General features: G+C 51.9%; 1 protein-coding gene across 1 annotated transcript in view; it reads left to right on the forward strand.

Annotated features, from left to right (window-relative positions):
* The window catches only part of LOC118225182 (receptor-type tyrosine-protein phosphatase S-like), a 75,143-nt gene extending 53,264 nt beyond the window's left edge, over window positions 1–21,879 (forward strand). The window contains 11 exon segments of the mRNA XM_035413272.1: window positions 1,512–1,629; window positions 6,856–7,446; window positions 8,596–8,690; window positions 9,326–9,451; window positions 9,453–9,580; window positions 10,173–10,260; window positions 10,915–11,139; window positions 12,374–12,534; window positions 13,268–13,282; window positions 14,016–14,131; window positions 21,812–21,879. Coding sequence (XP_035269163.1) covers window positions 1,512–1,629; window positions 6,856–7,446; window positions 8,596–8,690; window positions 9,326–9,451; window positions 9,453–9,580; window positions 10,173–10,260; window positions 10,915–11,139; window positions 12,374–12,534; window positions 13,268–13,282; window positions 14,016–14,131; window positions 21,812–21,864 — 1,716 coding nt within the window. The 3' untranslated portion in view covers window positions 21,865–21,879.
* The last annotated feature ends 4,417 nt before the right edge of the window (window positions 21,880–26,296 follow it).

Below are 26,296 nucleotides of genomic sequence, written 5' to 3' on the forward strand. Positions count from 1 at the left end.
AAGTGAACACGTTGAGCCGGCTGATGCTACGTTAGCGACTCGCTAACAAAGCAGGCTTATCCCGCACCGCTCGACCCTGGCTGAGGAGAAGGCAGAATTAACCCCTTTGAAGATTTCAAGGTCGTTTGGAATGTTTTTTTTTTTTTGTTTTGTTTTGTTTTGTTTTGAAAATTCTTATGTCAGTGTTCTAGAACTCCACTGCTTTCAATCCCCGGCAGTGACTGTTACACGAGTGTTAGAATGTTCAGCTGAGAGAATTCCGATCCCCCGTTTGTGATCTCACACCTGAAAGGGTTAAAGGGGGGTGATGCAACACCTGCTGTGGGGTGTGTGTCTGTGGCTGCTGTGTGTGTCGTGTGCCAAGTGTGCAGTGGGGCCGTCGCAAGAGAAATCTCCCAGCACCGCAAGCATGACTCTCGAGAATTATTATTATTGTTACTATTATTATTATTACTATTATTATTATTAGTGTCATAAGTGCATTTTGGGTGTGTAATTTATTTAAGCCTGTTTCCCCGTGATGGAGGTAGTGTAGGCTTGCTCGCTCCCTGGCCCCTTGCTTTGTGTATTTTTGTGGTTGTTGTCGTTGTTGTTGTTGTGGAGTATGTTTTCACACAGACTTTGGGGGGGGGGGGTTGTTGTTCGTGGTTCCATTTCAGACCACTCAATTCAGGAGACTGAGTTCATTAAAACTGAAATCTCCATGGAGACGCTGCAGGCATTATTTATTTTTCTTTATATTTTTGCAGCTCATTAACTGAATTTCAGTACCTGAATTGATTGAGCGGAAATATAGTTTACTGCAATGCTTGTGTAAAAAACCCAACCCCCCCCCCCCCTCCACTTCCCGTGGATGCTTCTGCAAATGTGACCCCATCTCTTCTGAGAACTACGCAGCCTGTAGGGTCATGTGTTCGTTTAACCACTGAACTTTGCCGTCACGCGATCCCATCGATATAACGGACTGCGAGATTCTGCACGCATAAATAACTGGCCTGCATGTACAGATTAATTGTTTTCCTTGATTCATTTGTGAGGACTCTTCAAGCCTTAATTAGTGTCCAGTAATGTTTTACAAAATGATAATAATGACAAAGACAAGAAAGGGACCAACATTCAAATGCTGTGGTCCTCAAAATGAATTTATAAAAAATAAGAGTGTGCAGTAAACGGAGTTCCCCGTACTTTTATTTTATTAGATTTATTTGTTGATTTAATTGTACATAACAAGGAAGGTCGTACCAGAGTTACGCCAGAGTTCATTTCCATCTGCAGTCCTCAGTGGGCAGATTTGTGATGCTGTGGGATTAAATGAACTCCATGACCGCTCAGGCGAACAGGAAGAGATGGGCCATGGCGTGCAGCATGGCGTCTGACTACTGTACTCTTCTGTGTGTGTGTATGCGTGCGTGTGTGTGTGTGTGCGTGTGCCTGTATGTGTGTGTGCGTGTGTGTGTGTGTGTGCGTGTGCCTGTACGTGTGTGTGTGTGTGTGTGTGTGTGTACCTGTAGGAGATGATCATTGGGGGCTTGCAGCCGGACACCACCTACTCCATCACCGTGGCGGCGTACACCACGAAGGGAGACGGCGCGCGGAGCAAGCCCAAGCTGGTGGTCACCAAGGGAGCAGGTAGGCACCGATGACATCATCAGTACCCTCAGTCCCGGCAGCGCAGCGTGGGTAGTCATTAGCATTCCGCGCAGGCGAACCCGCGGGCCTTTCCAGCGTTATGAAAGGAACTGCAAGATGCGCTAACATCAGGAGTGCAGCCCTACTGCGCGGTAGCCACGGTAACGACAGGGATGCAGCCCTACTGCATGGTAGCCACGGTAACAGCAGGGATGCAGCCCGACTGCACGGTAGCCGTGGTAATGATGGGGGTGCAGCCCTACTGCATGGTAGCCACGATAATGGCAAGGATGCAGCCCGACTGCATGGTAGCCGCGGTAACAGCAGGGATGCAGCCCGACTGCACGGTAGCCACGGTAACGGCAGGGATGCAGCCCGACTGCATGATAGCCACGGTAACGGCAGGGATGCAGCCCGACTGCATGGTAGCCGCGGTAACAGCAGGGATGCAGCCCTACTGCATGGTAGCCACGGTAACGGCAGGGATGCAGCCCGACTGCATGATAGCCGCGGTAACGGCAGGGATGCAGCCCGACTGCATGGTAGCTGCTGGGCAGGATGATCACGTTCCGTGTCTGGAGAGGGGCAGTGTCCTTCCTGCGTGTGCACCTGTGTGCCTGTTTCTGTGTGGCAGAAATCGGTATGAATTTCTCCTGTGGGGCCTAATAAAGCTTGTTCAGTTCAGTTCAGTTCAGGCCAATTACACGAGCCCAGCAGTGGGCAGGGGAAGCAATCAATGCCGTGTATATGGATCAGGCACAAATATGTGAGCATCGATGAGAGGCTTCAGAATAGAAATGATCCATCTTCACGTCCCCGCTCTGGGACTGGAGTTTGTCCGAACAAAGAAAGCAATCTGGCAGATTCGATCGATTTTCAACATGTTCGAGATCCAGCGCTGCACAGACCTGAGTAAAAGACGTGTTTGCATACTGTGACTCATTTAGATTCCCGGTAAAATTTGAAAACAGATCTCCTATGGATCCCTCAGTGTTTTCAAATAAACGTACACTATGAGGACACCTGACATCTAACATCCCATCCAAAATTATGGGCATTTATATGGAGTTGGTCCACCATTTGCTGCTTCAACGGCGATGTTGTAGCATTGCTGCTGGGATTTGCTTCCGTTCAGCCAGAAGAGCATTAGTGAGGTTGGTCTCTGATTGGGCGATTGGGCCCGGCTCACCGTTGGCTTTCCAGTTGACCCCAAAGGTGTTGGATGCAGGTCAGGTTGAGGTCAGGGCTCTGTGCAGGCCAATCAATGAAGTTCTTCCACACCAATCTTGACAAAACCATTTCTGTATGCATCTCGCCCTGTGCCCAAGGGAATTGTCATGCTGAAACAGGAAAGTACCTTTCCCAAACTGTTGCCACAAAGTTGGAAGCACGGAATCGTCTAGAATGTCAATGCATTAAGTTTTGCCTTCACTGGAATTAAGGGGCGTAGCCCAAACCATGAAAAACAGCTCCAGACCAAGGAGTGTCCAGATACATTTGGTAATACAGCGTATTAGGCCTTGTCAAATGTACAATTTACATTTTTTTTCTCTTTTTACATTTTGTAACGAATGGTCTTCAATCTGAAAATAGCAAGCCATAGGAATGTTACTAGTGTCTAAAGCTTGGGTTAAAGTTCTTTTTTTTGTACCCTGTGCAGAAGCGATCAAACAGCTATCATGTGGGAGGGGGAGGAACCTAATTCAGGGCGGCAGCAAAAAAAAAACATTGTCACGACAAAAATAAAAATAAAAATAAAAAGTGACTATGCTGAAGCCTGTGGGAGAAGGATATATATGCACTGCTTCAGGATAAAGGGCCTGTCTCACTGTAGGAAGACAAAACCTGTCTTACTGAAGCCTGGCTTTGCCGGCGAGGCCTTACCGGTGTTTACTCCTTTTCATTGCGTGTCGCAGACGCTCTTATCAAGTGCTACTTCCAGCTTACGATTTTACACACGGCTCCGTACGCTCCATTTATACTGCTGGAAATGAACCCCTCGCAGGGACACAGTCTGGCAGCCCCCCCCCCCAGCTGGGAATCAAACCTGCAACCTCTCAGCATCCTCCTCCCACCTCCATGGATTTTGTTTAGGTTTTCAGAATTTTCTCTTCAGATGATGATTGGCTTTTCCCGCCAGGCACAGACGGTATGAACAGTACGAGCGGAGGGTGGGTGGGGGGGGGGCATGAAGGGGGGAAGAAATCCCAGCAAGGAGAAGACCGTGAAACGCTTCGTTTTTTGAAAGGTTGCGGAGCGTATTACGCGAGCCTGTTTGGTCTCCCTGCTGTGTCGGGCTTCAAACCCCTCCTGCCCCCCCCCCCCCACCCCCACCCCCCTTACCGGGGGCTTGAGCCTGACAGGTGTGCCTATCTCAGGTGTCAGAGAGTGTGACAGGGGGAGAACGGAGCGCTGTCACTCTGCTTACAGCCCAAGCCCCGCGTGACTGATTCAGCCCTTTGACTCTGCGTACCTCAAAGAGCCCTCCTCAGCCCCCCTCCTCAACACCCCCGCCCTGCTTTACACCCCCATTTAAACTGCGGGGGGAATAAAGCGAATAAAAGGACCAGCTTTAAGCTCCCCCTGAAAGATAAAATGAATAGTACGGGACAGAGCAGGCAACTTAGCCCTGCTTACGCTGAAGAGCTTCGCGGCCGGTCATGTGACAGGGGGCTGTCGTGCGCTCGGTCTCGGCCTTCCGTTACCACGGCGCCCGGTCTTCACGCTCCGTTTCCGCGGAGACGCGCCGCTGTCAGGCAGGTTAAGCTGACGCCTCGTAACCCTGATAAGGACGCCCACTCTGCTCTCTCCAGCTCTTTTTTGGGGGGCGGGGGGGGGGTACGCCGCTGCATGCTAACGACGGTGCGCCGCGGTAGCCGTGCGCGAGAACAGCGGGGGGCCGACTCCACGCCCAGCGCACTACCCCACAGATTTTTCTCTGCTCGACTGCAGGAGATTTCCGCTCAGTGACAGAAGCTTCTGTCATTGCATCACTGTCCCCAGCATCCAATTGCCATTGTGTTGTACTTGGCCACGTTTTTTCAAAATTCTAAGTCAGTGTTCTAGAACTCTGTTGCTTCCTGTTACCAGTAATGATTGTGACATCAGCATTAGAATGTTCAGCAAAGAGCATTCTAAGAGCATATTTGTGATGTCACACCTTAAAGGGTTAAGGGAAACTACTCCCTGTTCCATATTATTCATATAATTGTATTTTATTGATCCCTCTACTGTTGAAGTGTTTTCCTTTTTTTAAAATGAGTGTGAAGATGTTTTTTTTTTCTTAATAAATTGAGATTAAAATGACTAGATTTTTTTTCAGAGATCTTACAAATTATACGTTGGAGCGCAAGATGGTGGTGATGGGGGGTTGGACTTGTCAGAAATTTTTGGTCCTGTTAAGATTTTTGAAGGGATTTTAAGCTTCCCTTGGGGCAGGTGACTTTGTAAATTCGGCTATTTAGTACTTTGTCGGCCCCCTGGTGGTAGGGTCAGTGGTTTCAGAAAGCAAGGTCACAAGATAATTGCGATTTCCCTTTTTGTTTTTTTTTATAAAACAAGGGCGACGTTTGATAATGGACAAGGGGGCTGTCTCCTACCAAGGTCATGTCTACTAAAAAGGAATCTTTTTCAGATTTCATTCGAGCGCATGAAATTACATTTTTAGTCATGGCGGGTGGGAGCTAGATTGGCGGGGGGTGGTGGTGTGTGGGGAGGGGGGGGTAGGATATGGAGAACCGCGGTGTTCATAAGACCTTGGCTGTCGAACGCTGAACGTCTCCCCCCCCTCTGTGTGTGGGGCGGGGGGGCGGAGGGTGGTTTGACCTCAGGCCGCTGAATTAAGGTGTGTGGAAAAGCATTTTCAATCAAGTCTGCCCTCCGACGTTTGGGTAGAGCCCCCCCCGGCCCGGCGGGTGTTGATGCTGAGTAAAGTGTTTCTCGCGCGGGCGAGGGGGCCGGCTCCTGGGGGGTTGCGGGGGGGGGTTATATGCCCCTCAAACACTCCAGTGTGAGCTGCAGCTGTGGCTTAATCACCATGTAGCTGAAGGTTACTCCTGTCTACATATCGAGCGGGGCACCTCTTTCTTTCTCTCTCTCTCTTCCACTTTCTTTCTCTCTGTCTCTCTCCCTCTGTCACTATCCCTCTGTTTCTTTCTCTGTCTCTCCTTTTCCCTCACTCTCTCTCTGCTCCTGTCATCTCTGGCTTCAGACAGGAAGGGCAGACAGAGCAGTAGAGAACTAGGAGCCAGACAGAGAGAGTGAGAGAGTGTGTTTGCGTGCGTGTGTCTGCATGTCTGAGAGAGAGAGAGTGTGTGTGTGTGAGAGAGAGAGTGTAGAATGTGTGTGCATGTTTGTGCGTGCATGTATGTGTGACAGAGAGAGAGAGAGTGTGTGTGTGTGTGTGTGACAGAGTGTGTGCGTGTGACAGAGAGTCTGTGTGTGAGTCTGTGTGTGAGTGTGTGTGTGTGTGTGTATGTGTGTGTGTGTGACAGAGAGTGTGTGAGTGTGTGTGTGTGTGTGTGTGTGAGACTGAGAGTGTGTGTGTGTGTGTGAGTGTGTGTGTGTGTGTGTGTGTGTGACAGAGAGTGTGTGAGTGTGTGTGTGTGTGTGTGTGTGTGAGTGAGTGTGTGTGTGTGTGTGTGCGTGTGTGTGTGTGTGTGTGTGTGTGACAGAGAGTGTGTGAGTGTGTGTGTGTGTGTGTGTGTGTGTGTGAAACCCAATCCCTTCTCAATCAGGAGTTGTGTGTGTCAACAGCGGCCATTAAAGCCGGGGCTGATGGGAAACGTGCCCAGGTCCCTGGGGACAGGGATTGCGGGAGGCTCTTTGGGCTGGGGGGCGGGGGGGGGGGGGGGGGGGGGGGGGGGGGGGGGGGATTGCACTGCGTCCCCTGTCACCTTCATTTGATGACCGACCCCCCCCACCCCCCACCGCCCTGTCAGAGACTGGCGCCACTCCTCCCCCCCCCATCCCCCCCACCTCCCCTTTCATTAACCCGCTGGGCACTGTATTCATGAAGCGGCTCGGAGCCCCTGTCCAAATGCTAACCATATCAGCTGTGAGCTAAAAGACAGAACTGATCTCAGATCAGGTCTGTATCTCACAGCAGGGGTATAAGTTTTTCATTTCATCACATAATTGTTATGGTTTCATAGGCTTGTGTATGGGCAGTAATATGAAGAGGGTTTTAAAGGGATTGCTGACCTCCTCTCTTCTCCCCGCCCACAGTGCCCGGCCCTCCCCTCCTATTGGTCCGCCAGGAGACAGACAGCTTCGCCGTGGTGCAGTGGCAGCCGCCGGAGGTGGTGCCGCCCGGGCTGGCGGTGGAGGGGTACCGGCTGCAGCTGGGGCGCAAGGGCGCGACCCCGCCCGCCACCCTGGAGTTCGCGGCCGGGGAGCGGGGCTACACGGTGGCCGACGTGCGCCGCGGCGCCACCTACCTGTTCAGGCTCGCCGCCAAGACCCGCGCCGGCCTCGGGGAGGAGGCCGTCCGGGAGCTGACGGTGCCCGAGGAGGCGCCCCGGGGTTACCCCCGAATCTCGGAGGGCTCGTGGAACGTGACCTGCTGCTCGGCGCGGCTCTCCTGGCGGGCGCCCCTCCCGGCGGAGCAGAGCGGGCCGATCACCGGGTACACGGTGGCCTACGGGGAGGCGGCGGCCGCGCCCCGGGAACTGGCGCTGCCCGCGGGCGAGCTGGGCTGCACGCTCGGCGGCCTGCTGCCCGACTCGCTCTACGCCGTGAAGGTCCGCGCCCACACCAGCGTAGGTCCCGGGCCCTACAGCCCCCCCGTGCAGATTCGGACGGCCCCCCTGCACACAGGTAGGGCGCGCCTGCTTCCTTCCTTTACGGGGGAGAAAAAGAAAAAAAAATTAAACAAAAAAAAAAAACAAAAACCAACCCCACCACCACCAATGAACCAATGAGAGAAAAAGAAATAAATATATTCGCAGGGGGGAAACTTGCCTGCAGGTAAAAAACAAAAAACAAAAAAAAAAAAAGTTCAAATCAGCGCTCGTTTTAAAAATGGATAGCCCCTCCCCCTGATGACGAAGGTAAGTGCCGATTGGTCGGTCAGTCAGTCAGTCAGTCAGTCAGTCGTTGAGTCAGTCACGCCTCCTCCTGCAGCCACTGGCAGCACTCACACACGTAAGCCTCACAGACACACCCCTCCCCCCACAGGTAGGCCTTCTCACTTTCTCACCTCTGAGTTTATTTACCGTTTTTTTTCCTTATTATTATTATTATTGAATTTTTGTATTTTTTTTATTTTATTTTCGCTTTGAATTTATTTTAAGCCCCCTACCCTCTACCCCCCTTCACCCTCTACCCCCCCCTCACTCTCACCACAAAATGGTGTGTGGCATGGCATCCCATGATGCACTGCTGTGGGCATGCTCTGCTCTGGTCTGTCCTCGTTTCCTTGTCCCTGTGGTGTTCCGTGTGGGTACTGCCTGTCTGAGCCCAAACGCTATTCTCCACTGTGACAACTTCAGCCCGCCGTGGATGAAGCTGGGGGGGTGGGAGGGGTTTGTGGGTTCGGGGGGGAGGGGGTGGGAGGGGTTGGGCGAAAAGGTGAATTTTGTAGGGTGAAATGTAGCTGGTGATCTGACTGGGATGGGGCGGGATGGGGCAGGGTGGGGCGGGGCAGGGTGGGGTTTGGGTGGGTGGGGCAGGGCGGGGCAGGGCAGGACTGGGCGTGGCTCTGTCCTCCACGGGTCTGTGTTCAGGGGTCACCTGCTGCTCGTCTAACTTGCTGTGGTTCCCTCCCCCCTCACAGAGCACTGCTCACCGTTCACTCTGAGGAAAGTGAATAATCCAGCTGCCTTCTGTTCACCTCTCTCTCTCTCTCTCTCTCTCTCTCTCTCTCCCTCTCTCTGTCTCTCGCTCTCCTCTCAGAACTACACATGCTGCTGCTCTCTTCTCGTTTTTGACGCTTTCATTTTTTCCCCCCCGTCCCCTCCCAAACAGACGTCCCCAAGAACTTCACGGTGAAGCTGGTCACCAAGACGACGGTGCTGCTGACGTGGAAGTTTCTGGAAAGCCACACGCCGTTCAAGTGCACGGTGAGTGTGGGCCCACCCCTGCACCCCAAAGACGCCCCCCCCCCCCCTTTTGTACGTTGTTCCACTCTGCAGATGAAACAAGACAAGACAAGCTGGTTCTGGAACAGTTTATCCTAGTGTTGTGAGCCTTTAAGACGTATGATCACAAGTATGTGATAAGAGTGTTGTTAACTGAATGTAACAATCACTAGAAGAGTTGGTTTTTTGGAATGTTTTTTTTCCCCAGTGTTCTAGAACTCCATTGTTTTCAGTCTCCAGTAGTGATTGTTGCATCAGCATTTGAACATTCCGTGAAGAACATTCTAATTACGTATTTATGATCTCTTACCTTAAAGGGTTAATATGACTGCAAGCTGAAAGACAATTCCAATGCATTAAGTGCAAATGGCCAACACATTATGAGCTTGATTTTCAACTTCAGCAAAGGCGGTGACATTGGGAGTTAGTTGGCTTAAAGTAGCACGTTAGCACGTTAGGGTGCAGAGAGGCAGCGCCCCACGGCAGCCTCCGCCATGTTGAGACAGCTACCCGCCGCGTGTCCGGAGAGCGGCTCACGCCTGCATGTTTCTCAGCGCGTGACCGCCGGTGTCCGTGTGTCTGTCCCCGCCCCGCCCCGCCCCGCCCGTCCCACACAGATCGAGTACAACCGGGTGAAGGTGGACGTGGACGCCAAGCAGACCAAGGCCTTGATCACCGGCCTGCGGGCCAACACCACCTACGACTTCCGGATCACCTGCCAGGACGAGGCCTCGGGGGGGGCTGCGGCACCGCGTGGTCGCCCGGACCGCCCCCGCCATCCTGGTCAAGAAGCCCGAGCTGGAGCAGAACCGCGAGCCGGACAGCACCCTGACCATCACCTTCCCCGCCCTGGAGACCCGGGAAATGATCAAGTGAGGGCGGAACACGGAACCCGTGACTCACAGAACCTGTAACATATAGGGGAACATAGAACCTGTAACACACGGGGAACATAGAACCCGTAACACACAGGGGAACTTAGAACCCGTAACACACAGGGGAACATAGAACCTGTAAAACAAAGGGGGACCAAATAAGGCGTGGCACACAGACGCACCCACAGACATTTACAGATACAAACACAAATATGCATACATTACCTTACAGTCTCAGCTTGCACGCAGATGTTTTACGCAAACACACACACAAACAGCTCTTAAACACACACACACACACACACACCAGATGAGGTTAACAAGCAAAAATCTTATGTAATGAAATGTTAGCGCAAAGCACACAAATGCACATAAACACTCTCAGCTTATTTATGTAACAGGATATATGAAAAAAAATAAACGTGTGCATACTCCCACCTGCATGTTCCAAAGCTAAAATCCCACCATCTGTTGTTTTCATTAATTTACCCTTTTCCGATGTGACCTCTGTGACCTCTGTGATCCGTCCTGAGATGGTCCTCATACTGTGGGTGTGTTTTTGGGGCTTAACACGGGTGCTTTTTCACAGGAACATCTACGTGGTGGTGGTTCCCCTGAAGAAAAAGAAGGGGCCCATCAGACACATAAAAAACCCTGACGAGATGGACCTGGAGGAGGTGAGCGTCATGGCAACCGCATCCCGAGTACCACTCCATTTGCGATCCAGTGAAACAGCGGAAGTAGGCGGTGTTAGAGCGGGGACAGAAGGCGTCAGAGGGGATGTAACCTAAGAGTGTGGAGGGGCGTCTTGTGTACAGCTGTGCTCCACAGGGTCAGACACTCTCACTTCAGAAAAACTGATCTTGGTGCCGTTCCCTGAGCCCCCTAATCCAGAGCGATGAGGAGCCGCGTTTCTCCCGCTCCTCTCACCTGGACACTCGCTGCCGTGGTTACCGATGACCTTGTAGCGCAGTCAGTCAGTAGCTGTTTGCATTAGCGATTAGCATTATTTCCTTTTTTTTCATTTTTTTTTACCAGTTGAATCTTTTTGTGCCATTTGTGAAATTAATAAGCTTATTCGGTCTGGGCCTGTGGCCAGTGGCTGCCCTATCGACTTTGGACATAGTTTGATTGAGAGGTCAAACTCAAAGCGGTCCCAAAATGTCAGTGCGGTTGTTGCGACTGCAGTTGCATCGGTTCGTTGTTTCAAACGGGCCCAAGCGCTGTCAGAACTGAGTCTGGTCTCTGCTATCTCTCCTCTCTTCTTCCTGTTTCTCTCTCTCTCTCTCTCTCTCTCTTTCCATCTCTTCGTCCTCCTTCCTCTTCCTCAGCTCCTGCAGGACATCGGGACGACGCGGCACGCGCGGACCACGCGCCAGCTGGGTCAGGTGGACCTGCGCCGGCCCTACATCGCGGCCAGCTTCGAGCCCTGGGCCCTGCCGCAGACCTTCACCGTGGGCAACCAGAAGAAGTACAACGGCTACGAGAACCGGGCCCTGGAGCCGGGCCAGGAGTACGTCTTCTTCCTGCTGGCCGAGCTCAACACCACCACCGGGGTGAGTACCCTAACCCTAACCCTAACCCTAACCCTAACACCACCACCGGGGTGAGTACTGCCCGCCCCCCCACCCCCCAAACTTACACACACAATCTAACCACCACCGGGGTGAGTACTGCCCCCCCCCCACCCACCCCCAAACTTACACACACACTCTAACCACCACCGGAGTGAGTACTGCCCCCCCCCCCCCCCACCCCCAAACTTACACACACACTCTAACCACCACCGGGGTGAGTACTGCCCCCCCCACCCCCAAACTTACACAAACTCTAATCCTAACCACCACTGGGGTGAGTACTGCCCCCCTCCACCCACCCCCAAACTTACACACACACTCTAACCACCACCGGGGTGAGTACTGCCCCCCCCCACCCCCAAACTTACACAAACTCTAATCCTAACCACCACTGGGGTGAGTACTGCCCCCCTCCACCCACCCCCAAACTTACACACACTCTAACCCTAACCCTAACCACCGGGGTGAGTACTAACCCAAACTTACACACACACTCTGACCCTAACCCTAACCCTAACCACCACCGGGGTGAGTACTGCCCCCCCCCACCCACCCCCAAACTTACACACACACTCTAACCCTAACCACCACCGGGGTGAGTACTGCCCCCCCCACCCCCAAACTTACACACACACACTCTAACCCTAACCACCACCGGGGTGAGTACTGCCCCCCCCACCCACCCCCAAACTTACACACACACTCTAACCCTAACCACCACCGGGGTGAGTACTGCCCCCCCCCCCCCCACCCCCAAACTTACACACGTACTCTAACCCTAACCACCACTGGGGTGAGTACTGCCCCCCCCACCCACCCCCAAACTTACACACACACTCTAACCCTAACCCTAACCACCACCGGGGTGAGTACTGCCCCCCCCACCCCCAAACTTACGCAAACACTCTAACCCTAACCACCACCGGGGTGAGTACTAACCCCCCCACCCACCCCCAAATTTACACACACACTCTAACCCTAACCACCACTGCAGTGAGTACTGCCCCCCCCCCCCATCTGAGATTACACACACACACGCACATACTGGCCCCCATTCCAGCTTACAGACACACACACACACACACACACACACACACGCTGCCCCCCCCCCCCCTTATCCGAGCTTACAGACACGCACGCATGCGCACACACACACACACACAGACAAACCTGGCTTTATACGTGTGTGCGCCTGTGTGTTGTCCGTGTGCAGAAGATGTTCGTGGCCAGCCCCTACACGGACTCCATCGTGGCGCCGGACGTGGACCCCCAGCCCGTGGAGACGGGCGGGGACGGGCTGATCTGGGTGGTGGGGCCCGTCCTGGCCGTGGTCTTCATCATCTGCATCGTCATCGCCATCCTGCTCTACAAGAAGTGAGTGGGGAGCCTGGTGGGGGGGCGGGGCATGGGCGGGGCCTGGTGAAGGGGGCGGAGCCTGCATTCAAGAAATGAAGCATAACCGCAACTTCAGGGCTCTTAGTTCCAACGCAGGGCTGCCCAACTCTGTTCCTGGGGATCGATTGTCCTGTACAGTTTTGATCCAACCCTATTTTGGCACACCTGATTCTACTAATTAGCAGCTGAATGAGATTTCTAGCTGTTGAATGAGGTGTGGCTTTGTTAGGGTTGGAGTGAGAACCTACAGTATGGTACTGTAGATCTCCAGGAACTAAAATAAGCGGCCGAACATTAAAACAAACACCCCTTGCAATAGCCAAAAAAAAAACCTGCTCTCTTAACAGGCTGACCTTGGCATAGCCATGCTTCCTCCTGCTTTTCCCCGGAACAACCCCCCCCCCCCCCCCCCCCCCAAAGAAAATTTCTCAGTTACTCAGCTCGTATCCCCCCCCCCAAACTTGCCCTTATCCTTGCCCTTTCTCACCCTCCTGTGTACTGATCCTGGGTCAGTTTGGGTACCGGAGGGCCCAGGATGAGCCTTACCTGGCTGCTCTTAATGCAGATAAGCCTTTATCTGGACTAGCACTGCCACCCTGCGAATTACAGTGCCCTCCATTGACTTCTGTTTCCCTTCCTGTCTGCTTTTATTTCACCCCCCCACCCCCCCTTTCCTTCATATGTCTGCTTCCATACATGCTTTCACTGGAAGCAGCAAACCTGACAGGTAAGGCTTAGCTGAACTTTACTGCTGTCTTGAGGAAAGTGGAGTTGGTGGTGGTGGGGGAGAGCGAAGGGGGAGGAGGGAGGGGGAGTGAGGTGGGAGGGGGAGTGAGGGGGAAGGGCGGAGGAGGGAGGAGGGGAGGTGGTGGGGGGGGGGAGGTTGTAGAAATCCAGCCTCAGCATGAAATATGTTTTTTAATTAGTTCACATAACGGGAAGCAGGGAGGTGGGAAAAATGTGTCAGCAGACGTTTCAGTGTTTACTGTGAGGTGTGTCTGCTGGGGACTGAGTTTGTTTGTTTGTACTGTATTGTGTTTTGTGTGTGTGTATGTATGTGTGTGTGTGCGTGCACCTGTGTGTGTGTCTGTGTGCGTGCCTGCATGTGTGTTTGTGTGTGTGTGTGTGTGCGTGCTGTGGCTGCAAAGTGATAGGAGAGGTTGATATATTATTCCATTGATGTTCAAATATATGCATGTGCTGTTGGTATGTGTGTATGTCTGTGTAAGCGCTGTAATATTTATGATGTGTTTTGCATTGGGTTTGACTGTGTGTGTGTGTGTGTGCATGTGTGTGCATGCATGTGTGTGTTCTGCATTGGGTTTGACTGTGTGTGTGTGTGTGTGTGTGCATGCATGTGTGTGTTCTGCATTGGGTTTTACTGTGTGTGTGTGCGTGCATGCATGTGTGTGTTCTGCATTGGGTTTGAGTTTGTGTGTGTTTACATTCTCGCCAACAAGCAGCAAAAGGAAGGAGTCGGAACCACGGACCAAGTGTCTTCTGAACAACGCAGAGATCGCCCCCCACCACCCCACCGACCCGGTGGAGATGAGACGCATTAACTTCCAGACCCCGGGTATGTACACAACACACACACACACACACACACACACACGCTCAAGCGTGCGCTCACACACACACACACACACACACACACACACACACACATGCACACGCACACGCACCTACATAAACTTACACACATGCACACACAGATATACACAAAGATAGACACACACACACACACACACACACACGCACTCACACTCCTGATACTCTCTTGTTAAAAAAGCATCTCATGTCCATGTCTTTCTGTCCAGCAGTACCTCTGCCAGGTCGTGGGGAGTATTAATGTAGTTTTACTGTAGGCTGAGGGGAGTATTAATGTGGTTTTACTGTAGGCTGAGGGGAGTATTAATGTAGTTTTACTGTAGGCCGCGGGGAGTATAAATGTAGTATTACTGTATATGCAGACAGGCCAGTCACCTCTGTACTGCTATCAGATAAGAGACAGAGGTGCTGTGAAACCCTTATTAGTACGAAGGGTCCGTTAGCCAAAAATGCAGGCTGTTGTAAGAGCTAAACACCGAGAAAATGGAGTTCAGAATAACATCACCTTGAGTAAACGAGGTACCGCTCGCCCGTCTTGATCCGGAAGAATTGGAGCAAACCTCAGTTACGCCACTGAAATGTGAACCGAAACCCCTGTGGAGTCTTGACAGTTTTGGGCCCATTGCCGTGGTAACGGGCCCATTGCCATGGCGACGTTTGACCCAGACGCCAGACAGAGCTCATGCGTGGGGGCAAAAATCGATGGCATGCGTGAGGCCCCAGACACCGCCATGCAGGACGCGTCCCCCCCACATCCTGCCACACCCCTACCCACCCCCCACCCCACCCACACCCCCCCCTCACATCCTGCCACACCCCTACCCACCCCCCACCCCCCCGCTCGTCCGTGTCTGCACGCGTGCCTGATAAGCGGCGGCTGTCACTCACCTCCGGTCCGAGTAGGGAGGACGCGGTTGGCGAGGCGTTGCCTGGACGACTGTTGCGGGAATCGGGGCCGCGATCGTATCTCTGAGGAGCTGAGGGGTGGGGGGGGGGATTGAGACGATAGCGATTTCCTCGGTAACCCCCTCTCCTCCCCTCCCCACTCACCCCCCGCCGGTTGGTCGCTAGGCGATCTGGCTCTCGTCCCCGTCGCCGGCTGCGCTCTAGGCCGGCTGAGCCCTCTCTCCTGTTCCGCCGGCTGTTCTCCGAGCTCTCCAGTCCCGCTCGGCAGTCCGGCCGCCATTTCCGCTAAACCCTCCTGACATTTCCCCTCCCCCTCCCATACCCGCACCTCATCCCCCACCTCACCGTACGCATCTGTGTGTCTGCGGGGGGCAGACTTTGTTAGGGCAAACCCACCCCCCCCCCACCCCCAACCCACCGACCCGCCACCCTGCCACCACGTGTCCTTCATCCTGTGTGTCCTCAGGACTGCGGTTCATCAAAAGCACAGATTTCAAAGGCCTTCGTCTCCGAGACGCAGTCCATCACTGCAGCCCAGGCCAAGGAGATTACAGCACACCAGACATGCAGTCCGCTCACAACGTTCAAGAAAAGCACTTTATAAGTAATAATAATAATGTACAAAGGCCTCCTGCCCAGTGCATGCTGGGATAGGCTCCAGCACCTCCTGTGACCCTGCCCAGGATAAGCAGGTATAGATAATGGATGTATGGATGGATAGATTTGGCACACACAGGGCTGTGAAAAGTGCACCCCTTCTTGTGCTGGCGCCCAGCATGGGGCTGAGCACGCCCACTTCACACCCTAATTTGTAACGTCCCACAGCCGCGTTCATCCGCGAACCCCACTGCTGACCGGGGAGAGTGTAGACAACTGCAGTTCACTCACAAAACACGTCTGCATACAGCCGAACTGGTTAGAGGAAGACCTTTCCCATGCGGCTTTGGCATGCAGTCCGCGGGCACCCCGATCAGCCAGCAGGGGGGTCGCTAGATAGCGATGAAACGCAAGACCCCTTACCCGACTGAACTCTCTCGTATCCTGGGCGACACAACCGCCAATTTCGCGTGTCCATGTGGAGCTACCTGCCACAGTCGACACCCCCCCACGGTCCGGATTCGATCCCAGACCGTGGGGCCTCATCCATGCACCACAGCGTGGGGCCTTAACCACCGAACGAAACACCCAGCGGCCAACCCCATCTCTCACAGTCACTGATTACAGGCAGCCAGGTCTGACCGGCGTTATTACACATGGCCCAGTGCATGCTGGGATGTAATATGCGTCATCTTATGGGCAGAGCTGTCTGTTCCTCAGCGGCTTCCAGCGCTGTGGTCGTAAACGGGCGAGAAAAGCGATTCCGCTACGCTTGCGTCTAATTCGCCACTTCGTCCTTCTCGCGGTACGTTTCTCTCCATCTCTCTCCCTTTGAGGAAAAAGCCTCGTTAAAACTGCCGCGTACATCAACACCGCGTGCTAATTGCTCTTAGCCCGTTTCTCTCGCCCGAGTCCTCGTTGAACTCGAGCGATGTCATTATCTTTTTCGCCGAGAGAATTTAATTTGAGCGGACATTTTAGACCAATTAGGCGAAAGCAGCGAACGCTTGCAACATTTCCATTAGCTAATAGCGGCCATTGTTCAAGTGACCGTGCCCCACTACACATGAAGGAGCACCGAGCAAATGCCTGGGAATGCCAAGAGTGTGTGTGTGTGTGTGTGTGTGTGTGTGTGCCTGTGTGTCTGTGTGTATGTGTGTATGTGTGCATGTGTATGTGAGTGTCTGTCTGTGTGTGTGTGTGTGTATGTGTCTGTGTCTGTGTGTGTGTGTGTGTGGTCTGTGTGTGTGCGTGTGCCTGTGTGTATGTGAGTGTCTGTCTGTATGTGTGTGTATGTGTGTATGTGTCTGTGTGTATGTGTGCATGTGTATGTGAGTGTCTGTCTGTGTGTGTGTGTGTGTGTGTGTGTGCCTGTGTGTGTGCGTGTGTGTATGTGTCTGTGTGTATGTGTGCATGTGTATGTGTCTGTCTGTGTGTGTGTGTGTGTGTATGTGCACGTGTATGTGCATGTGTATGCGAGTGTGTACATGTGTATGTATGTGTGTCTGTGTGTGTATGTATGTGTATCTGTGTCTGTGTGTCTGTGTGTTTGTGTGTGTCTGTGTTTGTGTCTGTGTGTGTATGTGTGCGTGTTTGTGTAGGTGTGTGTGTGTGTGTGTGTGTGTGTGCGTGTGCGTGTGCGTGTGTTTGTGTAGGTGTGTGTGTGTGCGTGCGTCCGTGCGTGCGTGTGTGTGTGTGTGTGTTAGGACCCTGTAGCTCTATGGCTTTGTGGCTGGAGGGGCTGGCAGATTTAGTGAAGATCACTGAATCTCCTGGTAGCCATTTAGCCTTTTTTTCATATGTCATGTGTCATCCGCCTCCTCCTCCCCCATCCTTGATTCCCATATTCTCTTCGTCCTTTGGGCTCCTGTTTTGGAGGGTGGGGGGATCTGTTTCTGCGGTGCCCAGAAACTGCTCTACATTTCAGAATCCCCCTCAGTCTGAACATTTAAGCCCCCTGCCCCAAACCCCCCCCCCCCCCCCACGTCCTTTCTTCCCCAACCTCAGAACCACCGTCTCGTCCTCCTCTGGTGATGAATGTCATCTTTAAGCGCTTTTAGATTTATTGAGCCGCCTTGAAATACGGGGCGTGGGGGGAGGAATTTCAGAAAAACGTTTTTGCTCAGTTCCCGGAATTTGCTTAATTCCGATATCCGCCCCTCCCTCTGCATTAAAAGAGCCCTCAGCTCGAACCCGTCAACGTAAAGCCCCCGTTTTTATCTACGGAGAGCCTATCACGGGAAGCGTTGGGGGAATTTATGGCGGGAAAGAGGTGCCTGCTCATCACCGCCATTGGTAGGTTTCCTCTTTCTTAGGCTTGAATGCTGCGTGTCGAGCACCTGCAGGCCCCGATGTGATTTTCGGTGATAATGAAGCCAAAAATAGGTTCGGTTCGGAGTAGGGGCCACTGCAGCTGTAACTGCAGCTGAAACCCCCCCACCCCTCCCCCCCATCCATCCCCAGCTTCACTCCCCCCCCCCCCCCCCCCCCACTAGTGGATCACGCGCTTAACTCAGGTAGGAAGGGAAAATCTTTTTTTTTTCCTTGCTTGTCAGGGTAGGGGGGGGAGGCCAGAATGAAATGGAGGAGAAAAAAGAGAGTGCTTTTCGAAACTGGCGAATTGGTGCTGCCGGTCTTCTGCGTGGTTTCCCCAGCTCGTGGTGTGCCTGTGATGTTCCCTTTATTTAGAGACTTTTTTTTTTTGGCGGTTGTCTCTCCTAACAGCGAATTCCTCGCTAGGTTTGGGTGAGCCATCAGTGAATTCCTCGCTAGGTTTGGGTGAGCCATCAGTGAATTCCTCGCTAGGTTTGGGTGAGCCGTCAGTGAATTCCTCGCTAGGTTTGGGTGAGCCATCAGTGAATTCCTCGCTAGGTTTGGGTGAGCCATCAGTGAATTCCTCGCTAGGTTTGGGTGAGCCGTCAGTGAATTCCTCGCTAGGTTTGGGTGAGCCATCAGCGAATTCCTCGCTAGGTTTGGGTGAGCCATCAGCGAATTCCTCGCTAGGTTTGGGTGAGCCATCAGCGAATTCCTCGCTAGGTTTGGGTGAGCCATCAGTGAATTCCTCGCTAGGTTTGGGTGAGCCATCAGTGAATTCCTGTGTGCGCTGCCGCAAAAAAAAAGGTTGTCTTAAAAACTATTTTAGTCTCGTGATGAGATTTAAAATCTCCAGTAGAAAATATTAGCTTGTTTCAAGTTGCTGTTTGCTTGAAATTTTCTTCCCCCATTGGCAAATCTTGAAATGAATCAGACTACCTCACCTCATTCGTAATATTTTTGTCTTTTTTTAGTTAAAAAAATTTAACAGAAATAAGGTCTAAATACTAAAGACTAAAATACTTGTTGAGATTGACTTATTTTTTTTGTTTTTTCACTGCAGGATTCTGGTTAGCCATTGGTTTGTTCAGTGTAGATTCCTCTGTTGTTTGGGTTAGTTGTCGGTCAGTGAATCTAGATGTGGTTTTCTGAATCTCCCTCTGTAGTTTTCTTTGTCAGCTATAAGCCACTTATTGTTTTTCAGACAGTACAGTTGGAGTTATTGGGTTACTGATGCCTGCTTGGGCACTGAAAAAATGTCAAGCATTACCAAAAACACAGAGCCCAAAACACCCATCTTTCTCCTCCTCCTCTGAGTGTTTTCTCTCTTCTCAGAAGGGAAATATTCCTTCACGCTATTCAGAGAATTACAAAAAGATTGTTCCTGTTATGTTTCAGTGGCATGATTTTCGTAAATGTGAGATGTCGCGAACAAACATCCTAGCAGTGCATTTTACACCCACAAGTACTTGATTCATGAATAAATTCACTGTTTCCTCAGGATTTTTGGTGGGATTGCCATTATGAATAATTTCAGTTTTTTTTTTTTTTTTTTTTTGCACATGACTGAGCGGCGGCAGTTCTGCTCTGTCTGAACTAAACTGTCTGTCAACAGATGCCTGAATCTGACTCCACCAGACCTGTGTCAGATATGTACATTATTCGCAAAAAAATTAACTCTTTAAAGCCAGTAAAATGTAAAAAAATGGAATAAAAAAAGTCCTGTAGATCCCTTAAATTTTTACTGGAAACATGTTAGTAGCCAAAACATACAGTCACATGGGAGTAGAAATCTGTTCTGAATGACAGTTCAAATGACTTGCTTTCTTTTAAATGGGCTTTTAAAAATGTCAGTGAACCACAGGCATCGAATGCTGGCATCGATAGAGAAAATGCATTTCAAGTGAAGTGTTTGACCCCAGTCTGGACCCTGTAGGAGGGCAGACACTACGGTAAAAGGATGTGGGATTGATCTTTAGAGCTTCTGTCCTTACAGTCTCAGACAGAGTCTCAGTGTTGAGACGGTGAGGGCAGGTGGGTGGGCCCAATACGGTTTCCGGATCATTCCATTTCTGGACACCTTATCACAAAAAACAGAATTTCCCAGCATTCATTTGTGTGCGCTTCTGAATTAATTCTAGCTGCATTCCTCTCTCTCTCTGTCTCTCTCCCTCTCTCTCTCTCTTTGTCTCTTTCTCCTTCTCCCCCCCTCTCTCCCTCTCTCTCTCTTTCTCCCTTTCCCTCTCTCTCTCCCTTTTTCCTCTTCTTTTCCTTTTCTCTCCCCTCTTCCATCCTGCTCTCTCTTCCCCTCTCCCTTCCTCCTCTCTCTTCCCCTCTCTCTCTCCCTCCCTCTCACTTTCCCTCTCTCTCTCTCTCTCTCCTCTCTGCCACTGCCCCCCCCCCCCGCCCCCCCGCCCCCCCCCCCCGCCCCACCGCGCCCCCCCCCCACCGTGTATAGCCCTCGCTCGGCCCCCTGTTTATGAAACCCCTGCATCATGAAACGAAATCAATTCTCGACCCGAAACTTCCAATTACAGCTGCCAGGCCGGGCGCTTGATGGAAGAGCTTTCAATCGGGTGGAAGTGCGTGCTGGCCCCCGGCAGAGTAGCTGGGACCCGCGCGGAGCGCTGATTGGAATTTTCTGTGAGGGGGGGGGAGGTTGGGGGTGAGATGGGGGGGGGGGTGGGGTGTGGGCTGTGACGGGATGGGATTGGGGGGGGGGGGGTTGGGGGTGGAGGGGGGTTGTGGGCTGGGATGGGATTGGGGGGGGGGGGCCAGCGACGCTGGTCACTGTACTGATATGTTGCGTTCTACTTTACGCCCAAGCCTTGATGTCCGGCCGTCAGATCCAACGGCCGACTGTCCCACCCCCCCCCCCCCCCACCATCCCACCCACACCCCCCTCGCCCCCCCCCCTCCCCCTCCCGCCAACCTGCGCAAGCCTTTGATAACATGCGACCAGATGGCCAGAGTTATTCGCCACGAACCGACCTGCATGACTCTGCGTTCGGTGAAAACACACAAAACGCGACTCTCAGAGCGAACGGATATGCTCCACCCACACTGTGTCTACAGTCACCATAGTAACAGTAACATAGTAACCATCAGGACAGTTGCATTTTTATTCATTTTTCCTATTCACTGCTGTTTGTGTTTACCCACTAGCTAGAAAGCCTTACCTAGTAAAATATGTGAGTAGGAACATGTAATAGGGAAGGCTTTCTAGCTAGTGGGTAAACACTAACACTTAATTCATTTCACATAGCTACCAGCTACTATTAGTGTTTGCTCGCTAACTAGATAGGCTTACCTGGTAAATGTTAATGGAGGACACTAACAAGTCATGTAGAGTACTGACGTTGTCCTAACATTAGCTCAGTTAATGGTGTGGGTCAAAAAAGTGACAAAACTTTAAAAACGATAAGAAATGAAATGAAACGCCCTAAGGTGGCCTGTGCTGTGCTTCAGTTCAACACTCTTCATTAGCTTAGGCTAATCCTTAAAAAAGTGATAAGGCGTGGTATAAACTAACAGGAGCTGTCATTTTATTTTAACTGTCTGTGTCCAGCAGGGTGCTGTTTGTTACTGTGTGAGTGTTGCCATACTCTCTTACGTCTGAGAGCATCTTATCGAACAAAATGCAGGCAATAAATTTGATAAGCGGGAGACATTCATTTAAGGATGAAATATGAAGTGTGTGTGTGTGTGTGTGTGTGTTTTCTTCTCCAGCGCTGTGTGTGTCAGGCTTTTTTAAAATTTTTGTTCTAAGTACATCATCAGCGTTGTAAAAGATATTTTCTTTCTTTTTTATGTTTGCTGTTCTTCACAGATTCTGGTCTGAGCAGCCCCCTAACTGAAGCTGATTTTGACTATGAAAGTTAGTTCCAACGAATTCAGTCCCTCTCTTTGTCTTCCCTGCATTTTATTATAGATTTTTTTTTCGCACTGTTTTTACTTCCCTGTGAATATTCACGTTTTGAGATGATTTGCAGATTCAGCACTAATTTCCCGCACTTCCTAAAATGTGTTTTTTTCCCCTTTCTTTCTTCTTTCCGTTGCTGTGTTCTCACAAGCTGTTGGCTGCTCATTAATCCACCGTGTAACCTCTGCAATCATAGCTGATGTGGAGACCTTTTTGTGTTTTTTTTTTTTTTTTTCCGGCATTCCGTCTACCCCCCAGCCCCCCCCCACCCCGACTCCCCTCAACGTTCTAATTCCAATCTGAACTGATGGGGGTGTTTCTGGAAACTAAGATAACGAGCAGAATTAATTAAATTCCCAGGCAAACAATGGGTCCGACATTTGATCGCTAGCCTGTGGTGAAAAGAGAACAAGAAAAAGCGTTTTTTTTTTTGGTTTTCTTTTCTTTTTTCTTCCTTCCATCCCTCCCTTACAGACACATACAGAGAGATTGGCTTTCATATGTAAATAAACATGTGTAAAATATTCGTTGGAAGTTTGCAGGGCCATCAAAAGAAACCTTTTTTTGTTCATCCCCCCGGCTTATCGACCGGGAATCGGATTGGAAGTGTGTAATTAGAGGGTAGTCCATTTCCTCACACACATTGATCTGCTCTTGACTGCTGGGGTTCTGAAAAAAAAAAGAAAAAACAAAAGAAAAGAAACAACTCTGTGTTGGAGGGATAGCTTTCCACAAATGGGAGGAGGGGGAGTGGGGGGGTAGCAGGGGGGAGGGGGGGGGTTGTCCTTGGAAGGACCTTCCTCCCATGCGATCGGGTTTGTGCGCAAGCAGAGGGGAGTTTGATATCGAACATTCTTAGGGTAAATCCTGGCGAGCGGGGGGAGACAGGGTGTGGTAACCTGAACGTGGATGAGGACGCTAACGCGACGCGATCCACTTCCCTCTCGTCTTCCGCTCGCTGGCCAGAACGATGGGGTACAAACTGCGTTTGTTTGCCCCACACCAACCCCCCCGCCCCACCTCCCTGCCCCCTGTCCCCCTGCCCCCCACCCTCATGCAGAGGAAAGGATATGCGCAGCCTGTCTGTCTGCGCATATCCTTTCCAGTTTGTAGTCTGTAGTCAGTCGGACTGTAGTCAAACTGTCTGCAGTCAGACAGTCTGTAGTCTGTAGTCAGTCGGTCTGTAGTCAGACTGTCTGCAGTCTGCAGTCAGTCAGTCTGTAGTCAGTCGGTCTGTAGTCAGACTGTCTGCATTCTGTAGTCAGTCAGTCTGTAGTCTGTAGTCAGTCGGTCTGTAGTCAGACTGTCTGCAGTCTGCAGTCAGTCAGTCTGTAGTCAGTCGGTCTGTAGTCAGACTGTCTGCATTCTGTAGTCAGTCAGTCTGTAGTCTGTAGTCAGTCGGTCTGTAGTCAAACTGTCTGCAGTCAGTCAGTCTGTAGTCAGTCAGTCTGTAGTCTGTAGTCAGTCGGTCTGTAGTCAAACTGTCTGCAGTCAGTCAGTCTGTAGTCTGTAGTCAGTCGGTCTGTAGTCAAACTGTCTGCAGTCAGTCAGTCTGTAGTCTGTAGTCTGTCGGTCTGTAGTCAGACTGTCTGCATTCTGTAGTCAGTCGGTCTGTAGTCAAACTGTCTGCAGTAAGTCACTCTGTAGTCTGTAGTCAGTCAGTCTTTAGTCTGTAGTCAGTCGGTCTGTAGTCAGACTGTCTGCATTCTGTAGTCAGTCAGTCTGTAGTCTGTAGTCAGTCGGTCTGTAGTCAAACTGTCTGTAGTCAGTCAGTCTGTAGTCTGTAGTCATTCGGTCTGTAGTCAGACTGTCTGCAGTCTGTAGTCAGTCAGTCTGTAGTCTGTAGTCAGTCGGTCTGTAGTCAAACTGTCTGCAGTCAGTCAGTCTGTAGTCTGTAGTCAGTCGGTCTGTAGTCTGTAGTCAGTCGGTCTGTAGTCAAACCTGTTCGGCCAGCCCCAGCGTAAGCATTAATTAAAAAGGAGGAGCAGTTCATCCAGGCTGCATGCTGCTGTACGTGCCATTCTCCATCAGTCTGTTTGTGTTCCTTGTAAATTCCCTTCCCGGTTTGCGGTGTTTGTTAAAATATTAGTTTTATTCAACATTACCTTTAAATTAGAACCGCCGATCCTAATTGAAATTAGCCCTGATTACGGAGGACGAGACGGACGCGTGCCCCAGGCGAACCCTCTGGAGAGCAGCAGGGCGATAAGCGTGAGAGGGCTGAGCGGTGTCTGTAACACGCAGGCTCGTGTTTGTTTACACGCATTCTCTACGCTCAATTAACTCCGCTGACCCCTTTTTTTGGCAAGAAAGAAATCGAATTCAAGAGGCTCGGGATCTCTTGTATGTAATGCAAAAAGCCGATCAGCCGTTCCAGAAATAGCTGCTCTCGGGTGGAACAAAGATGTGTGAATTATTAACTGAAGTTTTCTCAGTCCTGCCGAAGGGACACCTTGGAGTCTTGCGCTTCGCTTTACCTCCCAGATTTCCGCTCCTAGTGTGAATCCGAAGCAAACACATACACATACCTAATCTGTATTTGTACCAAATCTTTTTCTGTACTATGAGTCGATACCGATACCAAGACTTTGTCTGTATACCACATCTCTCACAGTGCACAGACACGAGTGCATCTCTATAAGCCACAGTAGCAGTGACCTCCCAAAATTTACTCTAGTGGTATTAATTCTTTTTTTGTTCTTAGATTTTTTGGGGGTGGGGGGTTGGGGGGCACATCCATTTTATCACCTTCTCGCAGTCTGAGGGCCTCAGTGGGGGTGGTGGGGGACAGCACGGGTGATGATGTCATGATGATGTCATGCTTGCCTGGCCTTGGCTGACTGAAGCACTGCAGCTGATTTTGACACTTTGTCTCACACTGTCACTGCACCCACCCCACCCCCTCTGTACCTGCTAGACCCCCATTCCACCCCAGGCCAGGGCTCTCCACACCCCCCTCCCATCACTGGGGAAGTTCCGGGTCTTCGGGTACCGGTGGGTCACCCACTGGACAAGGCACAGGAGCCTCCTCTTTTTCTGCCCGAAATCTGTTGTGTTCTGTCGACAACGGCGCTATTTTAATTATGGCAAGCTCAGTTGGGAACAAGTTCAAAGCAAGGTAGACAGGACAGGTGAGGTAGACAGGGCAGGTGAGGTAGAAAGGACAGGTGAGGTAGACAGAACAGGTGTGGTAGACAGGGAAGGTGAGGTAGAAAGGACAAGTTTGGTAGACAGAACAGGTGTGGTAGACAGGGCAGGTGTGGTAGACAGAACAGGTGAGATAGACATGTGAGATGAGGGGAGAGAGAGAGAGGGAGAGTGAGAAAGAGAGAGGAGGGAGAGAGAGAGGGAGGGAGAGAGAGAGAGAGGGAGAGAGTGCAGGTTGAGGAAGATTGAGAGGCAGAGAGAGAGAGAGAGTGAGAAAGAAGGAGAGAGAGAGAGGGAGGGAGAGTGCAGGTTGAGGAAGATTGAGAGGCAGAGGGCGAAGGATTTGCCTTTTCACCGAGACCAGACGTCAGAAACGATTTTCAGAATTGTGGCTAAATTAGCCTCTTTTCCCGGCGTTAAACGTGCTCCCCCATCGTGTGCGGTAGGGTAGAGAGGTGGTGTGAGGGGAGGGTCGTGTGCGGTAGGGTAGAGAGGTGGTGTGGGGGGAGGGTCGTGTGTGGTAGGGTAGAGAGGTGGTGTGAGGGGAGGGTCGTGTGCGGTAGGGTAGAGAGGTGGTGTGAGGGGAGGGTCGTGTGCGGTAGGGTAGAGAGGTGGTGTGAGGGGAGGGCCGTGTGCGGTAGGGTAGAGAGGTGGTGTGAGGGGAGGGTCGTGTGCGGTAGGGTAGAGAGGTGGTGTGGGGGGAGGGTCGTGTGTGGTAGGGTAGAGAGGTGGTGTGAGGGGAGGGTCGTGTGCGGTAGGGTAGAGAGGTGGTGTGAGGGGAGGGTCGTGTGCGGTAGGGTAGAGAGGTGGTGTGAGGGGAGGGTCGTGTGCGGTAGGGTAGAGAGGTGGTGTGAGGGGAGGGTCGTGTGCGGTAGGGCAGAGAGGTGGTGTGAGGGGAGGGTCGTGTGCGGTAGGGCAGAGAGGTGGTGTGAGGGGAGGGTCGTGTGCGGTAGGGTAGAGAGGTGGTGTGAGGGGAGGGTCGTGTGCGGTAGGGTAGAGAGGTGGTGTGAGGGGAGGGTCGTGTGCGGTAGGGTAGAGAGGTGGTGTGAGGGGAAGGTCGTGTGCGGTAGGGTAGAGAGGTGGTGTGAGGGGAGGGTCGTGTGCGGTAGGGTAGAGAGGTGGTGTGAGGGGAGGGTCGTGTGCGGTAGGGTAGAGAGGTGGTGTGTGGGGAGGGTCGTGTGCGGTAGGGTAGAGAGGTGGTGTGGGGGGAGGGTCGTGTGCGGTAGGGTAGAGAGGTGGTGTGGG

The sequence above is a fragment of the Anguilla anguilla genome, chromosome 4 (assembly GCF_013347855.1).
Source record: "Anguilla anguilla isolate fAngAng1 chromosome 4, fAngAng1.pri, whole genome shotgun sequence".
In the NCBI taxonomy this organism is placed as follows: domain Eukaryota; kingdom Metazoa; phylum Chordata; class Actinopteri; order Anguilliformes; family Anguillidae; genus Anguilla; species Anguilla anguilla.